Source organism: Nerophis ophidion, linkage group LG08, assembly GCF_033978795.1.
Source record: "Nerophis ophidion isolate RoL-2023_Sa linkage group LG08, RoL_Noph_v1.0, whole genome shotgun sequence".
In the NCBI taxonomy this organism is placed as follows: domain Eukaryota; kingdom Metazoa; phylum Chordata; class Actinopteri; order Syngnathiformes; family Syngnathidae; genus Nerophis; species Nerophis ophidion.
The window spans coordinates 18780829-18797443 of NC_084618.1; the positions used below are offsets into that span (position 1 = coordinate 18780829).

A 16615-nucleotide genomic window follows, 5' to 3' on the forward strand; every position below is an offset into this window, starting at 1 on the left:
AGGACGACAGCATCTACGTGGTCCAAGATGGTCGACTGGAGCTGTCCATCTGTGAGAACGTAGGTGTACAATATACACATGCTTCCCTGCCTTTGGTCAAAACGTGCTGCTGTCTCTCAGGACGGCACGGAAGTGGTGGTGAAGGACGTTCTCCCCGGAGACAGCGTCCACAGCCTGCTGAGTATTCTGGACATCATCACTGTGAGCTTCTCCACCTCCCAGCCTCATCTTTCGTGCCTTTTCTCCTTCTCCTTGCAAATTAATCGCTGTCCTTATTGCTCGCAACGTACTTGATCAGTCATCCGATGAGAGGGTTGTTTGATGTTAAGTAAAAGGACGAGCAACCACTCGGGGGCGCTGTGGTTTAGTCTTCACTCGCAAAAGGCTGCAGAACAAATGATTGCAAAGACAGATTAATTGCCAACTCAGCATTTTTGTCTTCCACAATGCCGTTTATTTCATTAGAACTTTTTTTACATAATTAAAATTCCTAAATGATTTCTGAAAAGCATATCCTTTTCCTGCCCTTATAGGTTTTTAAGAAAAAAATATTAGCATATTTATTAAAGGCCTATTGATATGAGTTTTTCTTATTGAAACGGGGATAGCAGGTCCATTCTATGTCATACTTGATCATTTCGCGATATTGCCATATTTTTGCTGAAAGGATTTAGTAGAGAACATCCACGATAAAGTTCGCAACTTTTGGTCGCTAATAAAAAAGCCTTGCCTCTACCGGAAGTAGCAGACGATGTGCGTGTGACGTCACGGATTGTAGGGCTCCTCACATCCTTACATTGTTTATAATTGAGCCTGCAGCAGCAAGAGTTTTTCGGACCGAGAAAGCGACAATTTCCCCATTAATTTGAACGAGGATGAAAGATTTGTGGATGAGGAAAGTTAGAGTGAAGCACAAAAAACAAGAAAAAACTACGGCTCCAGGCGGCGGCAGTGGGACCGTTTCAGATGTAATTAGACACATTTACTAGAATAATTCTGGAAGATTCCTTATCTGCTTATTGTTTTAATAGTGTTTTAGTGAGATTGTAATGTCATACCTGAAAGTCGGATGGCTGCGGTGAACGCCCGTGTATCTCAGAGAAGCCAATGGAGGAGCCAAGATCACAGCTGCCTTTTTGAGCTGCAGGAGGAAGTCCCACAATCCACTGAAGTCTCCAGTAAGAGCCGACTTAATATCACAGTTTTCCCATCCAAAAACTTGCTGGTTGACGTAGAGAAAAATGTTCGCTTGACCGCTCTGTGTTAAAGCTTCACAACAAACAAACAAACATCGGTTGTGTTTCGGTGCTAAAGGCAGCTGCAATCCACCGCTTTCCACCAACAGCATTCTTCTTTGACGTCTCCATTATTAATTGAACAAATTGCAAAAGATTCAGCAACACAGATGTCCAAATTACTGTGTAATTATGCGATGAAAAGAGACTACTTTTTGCCGTGTGTGGTGCTGGGCTAATATGTCCACTACAACCTGAGACGTCACGCACACACGTCATCATACGCGTCATCATTCCGCGACGTTTTCAACAAGAAACTCCGCGGGAAATTTAAAATTGTAATTTAGCAACTAAACCGGCCGTATTGGCATGTGAAGTGAAGTGAATTATATTTATATAGCGCTTTTCTCTTGTGACTCAAAGCGCTTTAACATCGTGAAACCCAATATCTAAGTTACATTTAAACCAGTGTGGGTCAGTGACTTTCTCACCAGGAAAGATGAGGTCACCTACCTAGGTTCCATTCTAGAAGCTAATCTTTCCTCTGATAATTTGGCAAACAAGGTAGTCAAAAAAGTCAACCAACGATGTGTTGCAATGTTAATATTTCATCATTGATATATAAACTATCAGACTGCGTGGTCGGTAGTAGTGGCTTTCAGTAGGCCTTTAAATGACTTATCAGCCAAATACCAAATACGGACTATAAGGCGCACTTAAAAACTTTATTTTTTTCTCCAAACTTGACAGTGTGCCTTAAAACCCAGTGCGCATAATGTACGGAATAATTCTGGTTTTGCTTACTGACCTCGAAGCAATTTTATTTGGTTCATAGTGTCATAAGTGTGACCAGTCAAACATAAGCGATACGTGTGGACTGCACCATAATGGCAATATGACTCAAGTAAACAACACCAGATACCTGGTGGTCTAGCGGAAAGGATTCGGCGTGCTCACTGCCACGGCCCGGGTTCGATTCCCGGTCAGGAAAACATCGTCTAACCTGTCTGGGAGCAGTTAATTTATATTTTTTACCATGAATTGATTAACGTGAAGTTGAAAAACTTATTCAGGTGTTACCATTTAGTGGTCAATTGTACGGAATATGTACTGTACTGTGCAATCTACTGATAAGTGTCAATCAATCAAAATTGTATATGTTCCATTGGAAAATATAGAACATTACACACGGCGCTCAAAAAGCTATCAAAATGTTTTAGTACGACTTTGGTAAACTATGAAGCCGCTCTGATTGATAGATTGTACCATGCTTCAACATAGGAGTATTATTATCGGGTGTGTATAAGGTAAGACGTATTATCTGGCGTTTTGTTTCGCAATATTATGCAAAAGCAACTTTTCGTACCTTCTGGTACCTGCTGATCTGTGTTTGGGATCTGCATAAATGCTGAAAAATTGCGCATGTCCGCCTTTATAGTCCGACATCTTCTTTTTCTCTATCTTCTTGTTATGGGACATTCATCCTCCGCTCTTGCCATTTCTAATACGAAGTAGTGTAAAGTTCTTGCTAGAGATGTCCGATAATGGCTTTTTTGCCGATATCTGATACTGTCCAACTTTTAATTACCAATTCCGATATCAACCGATACCTATATATATATATATATATATATATATATATATATATATATATATATATATATATATATATATATATATATATATATATATATATATATATATATATATATATATATATATATATATATATATATAGTCATAGAATTAACACATTATTATGCCTAATTTTGTTCTGATGCCCCGCTGGATGCATTAAACAATGTAACATAGTTTTCCAAAATAAACTGCCATATTTATTATTGAAGTCACAAAGTGCATTATTTTTTTTAACGTACCTCATGCTCTCCCTGAGAGAGCATAAGGAGGTTGAGGTGGTCGGGGTTGAGGTAGTGGCCGGTGTTTGGTGGTAGCGGGGGGTGTATATTCTAGCGTCCCGGAAGAGTCAGTTCTGCAAGGGTTTCTGGGTATTTGTTTTGTTGTGTTACGGTGTGCATGTTCTACCCGAAATGTGTTTGTCGTTCTTGTTTGGTGCGGGTTCACAGTGTGGCGCATATTTGTAGCGGTGTTAAAGTTGTTTATAAGGCCACCCTCAGTGTGACCTGTTGACCAAGTATGCCTTGCATTCACTTGTGTGTGTGAAAAGCCGTAGATATTATGTGATTGGGCCGACACGCAAAGGCGGTGTCTTTTAATTATATTCTGAAATCAGCAAAAATAAATAATAATAAAATATTTAATTAATTTCATTTTAAGTGCTAAAATATTCTAAATAATAAAAGATTAGCCATTGAAGGACTGTTAAAGGAAATTAGTGTTAATTTGTTAATATTGTGTTCATTTTCACAGCCATGTTTAAAATGACATGTTTGTTTATTATTTGCTAATGTCCTTCCAGGGTTACCCGGCCCCTTACAAGACTGTGTCAGCACGAGCAGCCACCCGCTCCACCATCTTACGTTTACCTGCATCGGCCTTTGAGTCCGTCTTCAAGAAATACCCCGAGACGCTAGTACGGGTCATTCAGGTAACACAACAAATGTTTGTATTTTTCTTGAATGCCTTTAAAGCGGAATAGCACCTTTTTTAAAATGTTATTTTGTCTATCATTCACAATCCGTACGTAAGACAAGAACACGTGGTTTTCTATGTTTGCGTTATAAATCGTAATCAAGTCTGCCATGATTAGTTGTCTTGTTGAAGGGAAAAGTGAACGTTGTGAAATGAATACACTTAAAGTGATAAAAGCCACAAATATTATGTGACACGCTGTTAGTATGGAGGAAAAGCGGACGTGACGACAGGTTTTAGAGAACGCTAAAGGCAGTGCCTTAAATGCACGCCCCCAATATAGTTGTCCAGGTGGAACCCTTTTGAAATTGTGATAATGTTCCCCTTTAAGAAAAAAATCACTGACAGGACGGAGAGGAACACTTTTTATTTCAACAGACTCTTGGGCCGTACCTGCTGTCAAAACTCTAAAGACCGACTGCACAGTTCCCTGTCTTCGCCATAAAAGACCTGCTTCTTCCTGCCTGTGCTAACAAAATAAGAGTCTCAGAAAGCTAGCGCGCACAAGCTAGCAGGCTACGGCGTTTGATGCCAATGTATTTCTTATAAAGTTGTTGCACCTTTCCTGCTTCCGGCGCCTAGACCGCAGTCAAGGAGCGCAGGGGAGACACTTCTCCAGGGCCGATGGATTCTTGGGGCAACACCCTGCACTTTAGTGAAGTGCTCCCGTCCAAAGGCAAAACCTAGTAACTCACTTCCAGCTGATTTTGCGGAAACAAAGGAAAACCAATCTATCTTGATGCTGTCTTACAAAGATCTACAAAGTCATCAAACGTATAGATGTTTTCTTGAGCTTTCATTTTCTTGCCGATTGAGCCACGGATTGAATCTGCTCTCATGAACGTGTGCCCTTTCTCCAGATATTTTATCACAATCTCGGGTGGACCCCATTCTGCGTTTGCACATTGGGCAAGAGCCGTGTACAGCGTCCAGTTTTTATTTTGACCTCCACAGTTATCTGCCCAAAAGAGTATGCAAGGGGAAGAATCAAGAGCAATACATTTAATGAAGGTGCTTGCAACGTCCTGGGCCAATCTTCCAAATATCCCCTCGTGCCATAATATCACACAATCAGGTTGACCGTCGGCCCCCATCCGTGCAAATGTCTCATTAAAGACATTAAGGCGACTGACAAAGAAGCTCCGATTGGTCCCATGAGATACAAGGTTTTTCTGTTGTATCTACGCGGTTATGTGGTAGTTGCTAGGTCCTGCCATGCGCGTAACAGCTTACTTACGGAACAAATTACAATACCGCATACACTGATGTAAAGCATATCACCTAGGAACTCCAAAATTATTATCAGCTCAGTTTTGACCAAAATTGAGTTACTGGGTTTTGCCTTCGGACGGGAGAGTGGGTCTTCACAATTCCAAACTCCAGGGCAAAATGACGAGTCCAGCGATTAGTTGCAAATCGTGGCTTTTTATGTACGTCTTGCACACAGTCAAAATCCCACACAAAAACACTAGCCACTCCCCCGCCCTCAGCGACCGCTCCCTCTCCTCTCTCGCCCACACATTAAAGGGCCACACACACATATGCTACTCTCATAACAAAGTGTTTAAAAACGAGTATGCAAGTTGGACAAATGAGATGCTAAAACCAACCACTTTCATGTGGTATTGGACAGAAAGGAGGACTTTTTTTCTCCTCCATTTAAAAATGCGGACGTTATCAGCACCCCTGTCTGATTCCAATCAATGCAAGTCATCAGAATCAGGTAATACACCAACTTGTACTCTTGTCTTCATGAAAGAAAGGAATCTATATGTGTTAAACATGCTTATATCATCATTAAAGAGGAACATTATCACAATTTCAAAAGGGTTAAAAAATATAAAAATCAGTCCCCAGTGGCTTGTTGTATTTTTTGAAGTTTTTTTCAAAATTTTACTGGTCTCGGATTATCCCTAAATAAAGCTTTAAAGTGCCTTATTTTCGGCTCTCTGCGAAGACACTGGCCATTTCCCTGTGACGTCACACAGTGCTACCAATGTAAACAAACAATGGGAATACCACAGCAAGATATAGTGACATTAGCTCGGATTCAAACTCGGATTTCAGAGACTTAAGCGATTCAACAGATGATGCATGTATTGAAACAGATGGTTGGAGTATGAAAATATTGAAGAAAAAACTGAAGCTATTGAGCGAATAGCTATTGAAGCTATTCATAGCCATAGCATGGCCGAATAGCTGCGTTAGCATCGCCGGCAAAATGTGCGGACCAAACGATCAGGACTTTGGCATCTCGTGACACTGGAGCAACTTAAATCCGTCGATTGGTAAGTGTTTTTTTCGCATCAAATGTGGGTGGAAGGAAACGTAATATAGTTGCAAATGCATCTGCAGGTTATCCATACATCTCTGTTCCATGTCTGCTTTAGCACCGCTGGTAAATAGCATGTTAGCATTGATTAGCATAGCATGTTAGCATCTTTTAGCTTGCAGTCAACATCAACAAAACTCACATTTGTGATTTCGTTGACTATAGTTGCAAATGCATCTGTAGGTTATCCATACATCTCTGTGCCATGTCTGCCTTAGCATCGCCGGTCAAATGTGGAGACACTCTGGCACATTCAATGGGGGTCTGGCGGCAGACACTTTTGCATCTTCGGGCCAGTGGTGCAACTTGAATCCCTCCCTGTTAGTGTTGTTACACCCTCCGACAACACACCGTCAAGGAATGAGGTCTCCAAGGTTCCAAAAAATAGTCAAAAAAACGGAAAATAACAGAGCTGAGACCCGGTGTTTGTAATGTGTTGAAAATGAAAATGGTGGGTGTGTTACCTCGGCGACGTCACATTCTGACGTCATCTCCTCCAGCGCGATAAACAGAAAGGCGTTTAATTCGCCAAAATTCACCCATTTAGAGTTTGGAAATCGGTTAAAAAAATAGATTGTCTTTTTTCTGCACCATCAAGATAAATATTGACGCTTACACAGGTCAGGTGATAATGTTCCCCTTTAAACACTAACTTCCATCCATCATCTTCCGCTTATCCGAGGTCGGGTCGCGGGGGCAGCAGCCTAAGCAGGGAAGCCCAGACTTCCCTCTCCCCAGCCACTTCGTCTAGCTCTTCCCGGGGGATCCCGAGGGGTTCCCAGGCCAGCCGGGAGACATAGTCTTCCCAACGTGTCCTGGGTCTTCCCCGTGGCCTCCTACCGGCTGGGCGTGCCCTAAACACCTCCCTAGGGAGGCGTTCGGGTGGCATCCTGACCAGATGCCCGAACCACCTCATCTGGCTCCTCTCGATGTAGAGGAGCAGCGGCTTTACTTTGAGTTCCTCCCGGATGGCAGAGCTTCTCACCCTATCTCTAAGGGAGAGCCCCACCACCCGGCGGAGGAAACTAATTCCGGCCGCTTGTACCTGTGATCTTATCCTTTCGGTGACCGAAAGCTCATGACCATAGGTGAGGATGGGAACGTAGATCGACCGGTAAATTGAGAGCTTTCCCTTCCGGCTCAGCTCCTTCTTCACCACAACGGATCGATACAACATCCGCATTACTGAAGACGCCGCACCGAGCCGCCTGTCGATCTCACGATCCACTCTTCCCCCACTCGTGAACAAGACTCCTAGGTACTTGAACTCCTCCACTTGGGGCAGGGTCTCCTCCCCAACCCGGATATGGCACTGCACCCTTTTCCGGGTGAGAACTTGTGTAAATATAAACCATAAATATGAATGAGATAAGTAGCTCGCCTGCAGAAAAGGTGTGGGCACCCCTGTACTACATATATATTTACAGCGTGTATATAAAACCTTGGCGGAGGTTTTTAGAGCGCTTTATAGGCGGAATAGAGCGACTCCATTGTTAACTGACTTCTGCTAACGTCCATACGATTTAGAACGCATAAAAATAAAGTGTTCTTGTCTTGCATAAGGATTGTGTCTGATAGACAAAAAAAAAAAAAAAGTGCTGTTCCCCTTTTTAAATGTTGGGTTCCATCTGCGCCGCTTACATGATCTGTGTGTGTGTTTGCCAGATAATCATGGTGCGCCTCCAAAGAGTCACCTTCTTGGCGTTGCATAACTACCTGGGCCTAACGACAGAGCTCTTCAATCCGGTAGGCGGGAAGATAATTAGTAGGCATTGTGATATTGTGTGTGCGTGTGTGTGACATTAGCAGCTGCCGGGAAGGCAAGTGGCTTTTCACAGAACATTAAGCACATCAACACAGTCCTTCATGTGGCTGCGAAAGAATAAAGCAGAATAATAATAAGCCTTTTATAGAAACTCTGACCTTAGCGTGTGTGTGGCCAATTAAAATAAATACAAGTTATTGTCTCACACACGCCACCTTGTCAACTCCGGAGCTGGGCTTTACCGACCAGCGCAAAGAAGTCCCATTTCATAAAGTCTTCTCCATGCACAGTATTTAAGAAATGGATGTACTTAAATATGAACGCTGAATGAGTACTTTTTGATTTGTAATTGTATGCAATGATTATATCTCACCTACTTACGGTTTAACAGGATAAACCTTGTTAAATGACATGAATTCATGTCTTAATCACAACAATTATTATATATTGAGCACATACAGTAAACCTAGGCTTAGGTCAGGCTGATTAAAAACGTAAATACTAAATATACTGCATAAGAAGTATCAAGGCACAAAAAAAAAAATCTGGATTCTCATTCGTCCCGATTCAGGATTGATTTCATAATTTTCAAAAATCGATTAAAGATTTGTTTTTTTTCTTCTTATGAGAATCATTTAAATATACATATTTTAACGAACTTTTCCAACATGTAACCTACTTTAAAAAAGTTAATATTATTCTACCAAATAAGTAAAGGTTTGAATCTTTGGGCACCCAACCATTTCACCCGATTCTAACTCCTTGGGGGGATAATTCGATTCCGAATCGATTCTCGATTCAAGCCGATTCTTGCGTTGTATTTGCTGGTATAATAACTATAATTTGTAATTCCGATTGGAATTGCGTGTGAATGCCCTTTGTGCGTAAGCCGCCGATACGCGTGGGTGGAACTGAAACAATTCGAATCGGGTGAGAAATGTGGGACATGGAGAGGTTTATATATTGCCCATGTGGGCGAAATTCCTGGTAATGCCGGAGATTTTGGAACCGTGGAGTGTGTGGATGTTGGAACGCTTCGAATCGGGTGAGAAATGTGGGATATGCAGAAGTTTGTATATTGCATATTCATTGTCAATGAGGAGAAATTCCTGGAAAATTGGGAATTTAGGGAAAAGGGGCAGATGTTTTTGCTTTTTGATGATTGAATGGTTCAAATCAGGTTAAAAAAAATGGTGGACAAACGTGAGTAATGTTTGAGTTGTACAACTTTCATTTTCAGTGGGGTAAATTCCTGGTAATGGGGAAATTCTTGGAACTGGGAAAGATGCAGGCTTGAATGTCCAGGCTGAGTGGAGTGTGTGGATATTTGAACGGTTCGAATCGGGTGAGAAATGTGGGATATGCAGAAGTTTGTATAATGCTTATTCATTGTCAATGGGGAGAAATTCCTGGAAAATTGGTAATTTTGGAAAAAGGGGCAGATGTTTTTGCCTTTTGATGATTGAATGGTTCAAATCAGGTTAAAAAAAATGGTGGACAAACGTGAGTAATATTTGAGTGGTACAACTCTCATTTTCATTGGAGGAAATTCCTGGTAATGCCGGAATTCTGGGAACTGGGAAATATGCTGGCTTGAATGACCTGGGTGAGTGGAGTGTGTGGATGTTGGAACGCTACGAATCGGGTGTGAAATGTGGGATATGCAGAAGTTTGTATAATGCTTATTCATTGTCAATAGGGAGAAATTCCTGGAAAATTGGTGATTTTGGAAAAAGGGGCAGATGTTTTTGCCTTTGATGATTGAATGGTTCGAATCAGGTTTAAAAAAAAATGGCGCACAAACGTCAGAGGTGTTTTGAGTTGTAGAACTTTTATTTTAATTTGAGGAAATTCCTGGTAATGGCGAAATTCTTGGAACCGGGAAACATGCTGGCTTGAATGTCCAGGGTGAGTAGAGTGGGTGGATGTTGGAACGGTTCGAATCGAGTAAGAAATGTGGGATATGCAGAAGTTTGAATATTGTCTATTCATTGTCAATGGAGAGAAATTCCTGGAAAATTGGTAATTTTGGAAAAAGGGGCAGATGTTTTTGCCTTTGATGATTGAATGGTTCGAATCAGGTTTAAAAAAATGGTGGACAAGTTTGAGTAATGTTGGAGTTGTACAACTTTCATTTTCGTTGGAGGAAATTCCTGGTAATGCCGGAATTCTGGGAACTGGGAAACATGCTGGCTTGAATGACCTGGGTGAGTGGAGTGTGTGGATGTTGGAACGCTACGAATCGGGTGAGAAATGTGGGATATGCAGAAGTTTGTATAATGCTTATTCATTGTCAATGGGGAGAAATTCCTGGAAAATTGGTGATTTTGGAAAAAGGTGGAGATGTTTTTGCCTTTTGATGTTTCAATGGTTCAAATCAGGTTTAAAAAAATGGTGGACAAGTTTGAGTAATGTTGGAGTTGTACAACTTTCATTTTCATTGGAGGAAATTCCTGGTAATGCCGGAATTCTTGGAACTGGGAAACATGCTGGCTTGAATGTCCAGGGTGAGTGGAGTGTGTGGATGTTGGAACGCTTCGAATCGGGTGAGAAATGTGGGATATGCAGAAGTTTGTATATTGCCTATTCATTGTCAATGGGGAGAAATTCCCGGAAAATTGGTAATTTTGGAAAAAGGGGCAGATGTTTTTGCCTTTGATGATTGAATGGTTCAAATAAGGTTTAAAAAAGAAATGATGCAAGGAGTTGTAGAACTTTGAAATGTCCTTTCATTTGAATATGAATTACCTGAAAATTTGGGGGTTTCCGGAAAACCCGTAGTTTGTTTTTTTAAGTCTACATAACATGACAATTGTCCGAGGTGTAGTGAATTGATTGGTTTTTTGAATGGGTTGAAATTGGTATTTTGGAATTCCTGGAATCTCAGGAAAAAAAGGGAAATTTGTACAAAGAAAATATTTAACTTTAGCTGTCTGTTTAAGAGGAATGTTTTAATGTTGGGATGGTTGGAATTATTTGGAAAATGTGGACGGTAAAACTGAAAGAATACAAACAGGGCTGTGGAATTCCTGGAGTATTTTGTTTAACTTTGAAAATGGTAGTTTGAATGTCCAGGATGAGCGGAATGTGTTGAAAGTCGAATCGGGTGAGAAATGTGGGATATGCAGAAGTTTGTATATTGCCTATTCATTGTCAATGGGGAGAAATTCCTGGAAAATTGGGAATTTGGGGGAAAGGGGCATGTTTTGCCTTCGATGATTGAATGGTTCAAATCAGGTTTTAAAAAAAAAATTCAAAGAGTTGTAGAACTTTGAAACGTCCATTCATTTGAATATGAATTTCCTGAAAATTTGGGGATTTTGGGAAAACCGGTAATTTTTAAAAGTAAAGATAGTATTACAATTGTCCTAGGAGGTGTAATGAATGGATTGGTGTTGGAATTTTTTGAATCGGTTGAGAATTGGCATTTCGGAATTCCTGGAATCTCAGAAAAAAATGGAAATTTGTACAAAGAAAAAATTTAACTTTTGATGTCCGTTTATGAGGAATGTTTTAATGGTTGAAATCGTTTGGAAAATGTGGACAGTGAAACCGAAAGAATACAAACAAAGCTTTGGAAAACTGTAAATTCCTGGAATTTTAATGGATTTTTTTTAACTTGGAAAATGGTAGTTTGAATGTCCAGGGTGAGTGGAAGGTGTTGAAAATCGAATTGGTATTTTCGGAATTCCTGGAATCTCCAGAAAAAAGGGAAATTTATACAAAGAAAAATTGTAACTTTAGATGTCTGTTTAAGAGGAATGTTTTAGTGGTTGGAATCGTTTGGAAAATGTGGACAGTGTAATTGAAAGAATAAAAACAGGGCTTTGGAAAACTGGAAATTCCTGGAATTATTTTTTTTTTTTACTTGGAAAATGGTAATTTGTATGTCCAAGATGAGCAGAAGGTGTTGAAAGTGGAATCGGTTGAGAATTGGTATTTCGGAATTCCTGGAATCTCAGAAAAAAAGGCAATTTTGTACAAAGATAAATAGTAACTTTAGATGTCTGTTTAAGAGGAATGTTTTAATGGTTGGAATGGCTGGAAAATGTGGACAGTGTAACCGAAAGAATACAAACAAAGCTTTGGAAAACTGGAAATTCCTGGAATTTTCTTTTTAAACTTGGAAAATGGTAATTTGAATGTCCAAGATGAGCAGAAGGTGTTGAAAGTGGAATCGGTTGAGAAGTGGTATTTTAGGAATTCCTGGAATCTCAGAAAAAAGGGAAATTTGTACAAAGATAAATAGTAACTTTAAACGTCTGTGTAAGAGGAATGTTTTAATGGTTGGAATACGGTTGGAAAATGTGGACAGTGAAACCGAAATAAGAAAAACAGGGCTTTGGAAAACTGGAAATTCCTGGAATTTTTCAAAATTTTTAACTTGGAAAATGGTAATTTGAATGGCCAGGGTGAGTGGAAGGTGTTGAAAATCGAATTGGTATTTTCGGAATTCCTGGAATCTCCAGAAAAAAGGGAAATTTATACAAAGAAAAATTGTAACTTTAGATGTCTGTTTAAGAGGAATGTTTTAGTGGTTGGAATCGTTTGGAAAATGTGGACAGTGTAATTGAAAGAATAAAAACAGGGCTTTGGAAAACTGGAAATTCCTGGAATTATTTTTTTTTTTTACTCGGAAAATGGTAATTTGTATGTCCAAGATGAGCAGAAGGTGTTGAAAGTGGAATCGGTTGAGAATTGGTATTTCGGAATTCCTGGAATCTCAGAAAAAAAGGCAATTTTGTACAAAGATAAATAGTAACTTTAGATGTCTGTTTAAGAGGAATGTTTTAATGGTTGGAATGGCTGGAAAATGTGGACAGTGTAACCGAAAGAATACAAACAAAGCTTTGGAAAACTGGAAATTCCTGGAATTTTCTTTTTAAACTTGGAAAATGGTAATTTGAATCTCCAAGATGAGCAGAAGGTGTTGAAAGTGGAATCGGTTGAGAAGTGGTATTTTAGGAATTCCTGGAATCTCAGAAAAAAGGGAAATTTGTACAAAGATAAATAGTAACTTTAAACGTCTGTGTAAGAGGAATGTTTTAATGGTTGGAATACGGTTGGAAAATGTGGACAGTGAAACCGAAATAAGAAAAACAGGGCTTTGGAAAACTGGAAATTCCTGGAATTTTTCAAAATTTTTAACTTGGAAAATGGTAATTTGAATGGCCAGGTTGAGTGGAAGGTGTTGAAAATCGAATTGGTATTTTCGGAATTCCTGGAATCTCAGAAAAAAGGGAAATTCATACAAAGAAAAATTGTAACTTTAGATGTCTAAGAGGAATGTTTTAATGGTTGGAATCATTTGGAAAATTTGGACAGTGTAATTGAAAGAATAAAAACGGGGCTTTGGAAAACTGGAAATTCCTGGAATTATTTTTTTTAACTTGGAAAATGGTAATTTGAATGTCCAAGATGAGCAGAAGATGTTGAAAGTGGAATCGGTTGAGAATTGGTATTTCGGAATTCCTGGAATCTCAGAAAAAAAGGCAATTTTGTACAAAGATAAATAGTAACTTTAGATGTCTGTTTAAGAGGAATGTTTTAATGGTTGGAATGGTTGGAAAATGTGGACAGTGTAACCGAAAGAATACAAACAAAGCTTTGGAAAACTGGAAATTCCTGGAATTTTTGATTTTTTTTTAAACTTGGAAAATGGTAGTTTGAATGTCCAGGATGAGTGGAAGGTGTTGAAAGTCAAATAGGTATTTTCGGAATTCCTGGAATCTCAGAAAAAAGGGAAATTTATACAGAGAAAATTTTTTAAATTTTAGATGTCTGTTTGAGAGGAATGTTTTAATGGTTGGAATCGGTTGGAAAATGTGCACAGTGAAACCGAAATAATAAAAACAGGGCTTTGGAAAACTGGAAATTCCTGTAATTTTTTTTATTTTAGTCGGAAAATGGTAATTTGAATGTCAAAGATGAGCAGAAGGTGTTGAAAGTCGAATCGGTTGAGAATTGGTATTTCGGAATTTCTGGAATCTCACAAAAAAGGGAAATTTGTACAAAGAAAAATTTTAACTTTAGATGTCCGTTTAAGAGGAATGTTTTAATGGTTGGAAAATGTGGACAGTGAAACTGAAAGAATACAAACAAAGCTTTGGAAAACTGTAAATTCCTGGAATTTTCTTTTTAAACTTGGAAAATGGTAATTTGAATGTCCAAGATGAGCAGAAGGTGTTGAAAGTGGAATCTGTTGAAAATTGGTATTTCGGAATTCCTGGAATTTCAGAAAAAAATGGAAATTCGTACAAAGATAAATAGTAACTTTAGATGTCCGTTTTAAGAGGAATGTTTTAACGGTGGAATGGTTGGAAAATGTGGTCAGTATAACCGAAAGAATACAAACATAGCTTTGGAAAACTGGAAATTCCTGGAATTTTTTATTTATTTTTTTCTAACTTGGAAAATGGTAGTTTGAATGTCCAGGATGAGTGGAAGGTGTTGAAAGTCGAATTGGTATTTTCGGAATTCCTGGAATCTCAGAAAAAAGGGAAATTTATACAAAGAAACATTTTTCAATTTTAGATGTCTGTTTGAGAGGAAAGTTTTAATGGTTGGAATCGGTTGGAAAATGTGGACAGTGAAACCAAAATAATGAAAACTGAGCTTTGGAAAACTGGAAATTCCCGTAATTTTTTTTTTTTAGTCGGAAAATGCTAATTTGAATGTCCAAGATGAGCAGAAGGTGTTGAAAGTGGAATCGGTTGAGAATTGGTATTTCGGAATTCCTGGAATCTCACAAAAAAGGGAAATTTGTACAAAGAAAAATTGTAACTTTAGATGTCCGCTTAAGAGGAATGTTTTAATCGTTGGAATCGGTTGGAAAATTTGGACAGTGAAACCGAAAGAATAAAAACAGGGCTTTGGAAAACTGGAAATTCCTGGAATTTTTCAATTTTTTTTGAACTTGGAAAATGGTATTTTCAATGTCCAAGATGAGCGTGAAAGTGTTCAAACATGGTGAAAAAATGCAGGGGATTGTGCAAGTTGGAAAAAATGTCCCGTTCATTTTTAATGGGAAATGGGGAAAATCCAATCTGAATGGAATCGTCACTCCAGGAATGGGAATGGCATCGGTGCCCAAAGACTCACAGAGGACTGATACAGAACCAATGATAATTAAACTACAAACTATATTTTTCTTACTTTAACTCCGAGTGCAGATGAAAACCCACTTTCCCAACTTTAGTCATATTTTTTGGTCTTGAGCATTGATGGCGAGACACTGTCATCAAGTGTTTGCTGCTGTGCCGTGCCAGGAGAGTCACGCTGTGCCTCTGTCCAACGTCCACCTCCTAACCAGCGAGGCAACACCCGCCAAGACCACCCGCCGCCTGCACTTCCAGGACGAGTTGGCCTCCTTCGACAGCCCTGCGGAATCAGGTCCTACATACTGCACGCACACTCAGACCACCTCCCCCTGGTGGCCTCGGAGCCTGACCCAGTTCTTCTGTCTGGCTCTCCCCCCGTGAAGGAGACTGCGTGAAGGACAGTCCTTCCAGCAGCTACAGGAAGCAGCGATCCATTTCCATGCCCGCCGACGCCACAGGTGGCTCACCGTCTTACACTTTTTACTTCACAGGAACTGAACCCATTGAAGCCAGCATACAGGGCAGTAAAACAGCTGATCAAACAAAATAGAAGTCATGGTCATGGACCCACTAGCTGCAGAAGCCGGCTCTCCAATCAGTATATATATTAGACATTATCACAGTCCCAAGATGGCGCCAAGTATCAAAATCTGTGATTTTTAAATTCAAACATACACAATTAGCTCAAAAAAATTGCACGCTAACATTAGCACGCTAATATAAAAGATACTTCCAAGACGGCGCCCTTCATCAGAATCCATATTTTTTAGGTTTAAACATACACATTTAACTTAAAAACTAGCATAAAACATTAGCGTACTTTGAAGATAGTGCATCTTAATACTTAGCGCTATCGTAGAAGTACGCTAACTTGTCTTATGTCATCATGCTAATGATTTATGCTAGGTTTTTTAGTTAATTTTGTATGTTTTAACAGAAGGAGGTAGATATCTTTTTAAATCCTAGTCATATTTTAAAACAGCTAAGTGTTGGGCTTACGTAGACCTTGAAGCTTGGAATGTAATTAGCAACCATAACACCCTTCTTATCTCAAATGTCCCAGGCTTAGAAGGAGAATAGATACGGGAATTCGCTCTGGAGGAGGAGGAGGAGGAGGGGGGCGAGTGAGAGGGTAAAAGGCAAAACGTCGGTAGTATTTGATCAACTAGGGCGATGCGATTTGAATGTGTCGTGCATAGATTTGGTCTCTTGGAAGTAGGCTAATATATTAGCATGCTAATGTTTTATGCTAGCTTTTTAGTTAATTTTGTATGTTTAAACCTAAAAATGATAGATTTTGATATTTGGCGCCATCTTGGAAGTAGGCTAATGTATTTTGTATTAGCGTGCTAATGTTAGCATGCAAAAATTTTATGTCAGCGTTATAGCTAATGTTATAGGTTTACTCATAAAATAGTGCATCTTAATACTTTGTGCTATTTTAGGAGAAAACCTGCAAAATTAGCTATAAAGTTAGCATAAAACATTAGCATGCTAATTTAAAAGACGTTAGCATACTTCCAAGATGACGGCAAGTTTTGGAATTAATGATTTTTAGTTTTAAACATACAAA

General features: G+C 39.4%; 1 protein-coding gene across 5 annotated transcripts in view; it reads left to right on the top strand.

Moving 5' to 3' along the window:
* pnpla7a (patatin-like phospholipase domain containing 7a) overlaps positions 1-16615 on the top strand; it is a 123701-nt gene that overhangs the window by 9527 nt on the left and 97559 nt on the right. For all 5 annotated transcript variants that reach the window (XM_061907944.1, XM_061907943.1, XM_061907940.1 and 2 more), the window contains exons 8-13: positions 1-59; positions 121-201; positions 3673-3801; positions 7843-7923; positions 15211-15334; positions 15426-15500. The exon at positions 1-59 is cut by the window's left edge and continues 101 nt beyond it. In XM_061907944.1, the coding sequence (XP_061763928.1) occupies positions 1-59; positions 121-201; positions 3673-3801; positions 7843-7923; positions 15211-15334; positions 15426-15500 (549 nt within the window). The remainder of the gene's footprint in view (positions 60-120; positions 202-3672; positions 3802-7842; positions 7924-15210; positions 15335-15425; positions 15501-16615) is intronic.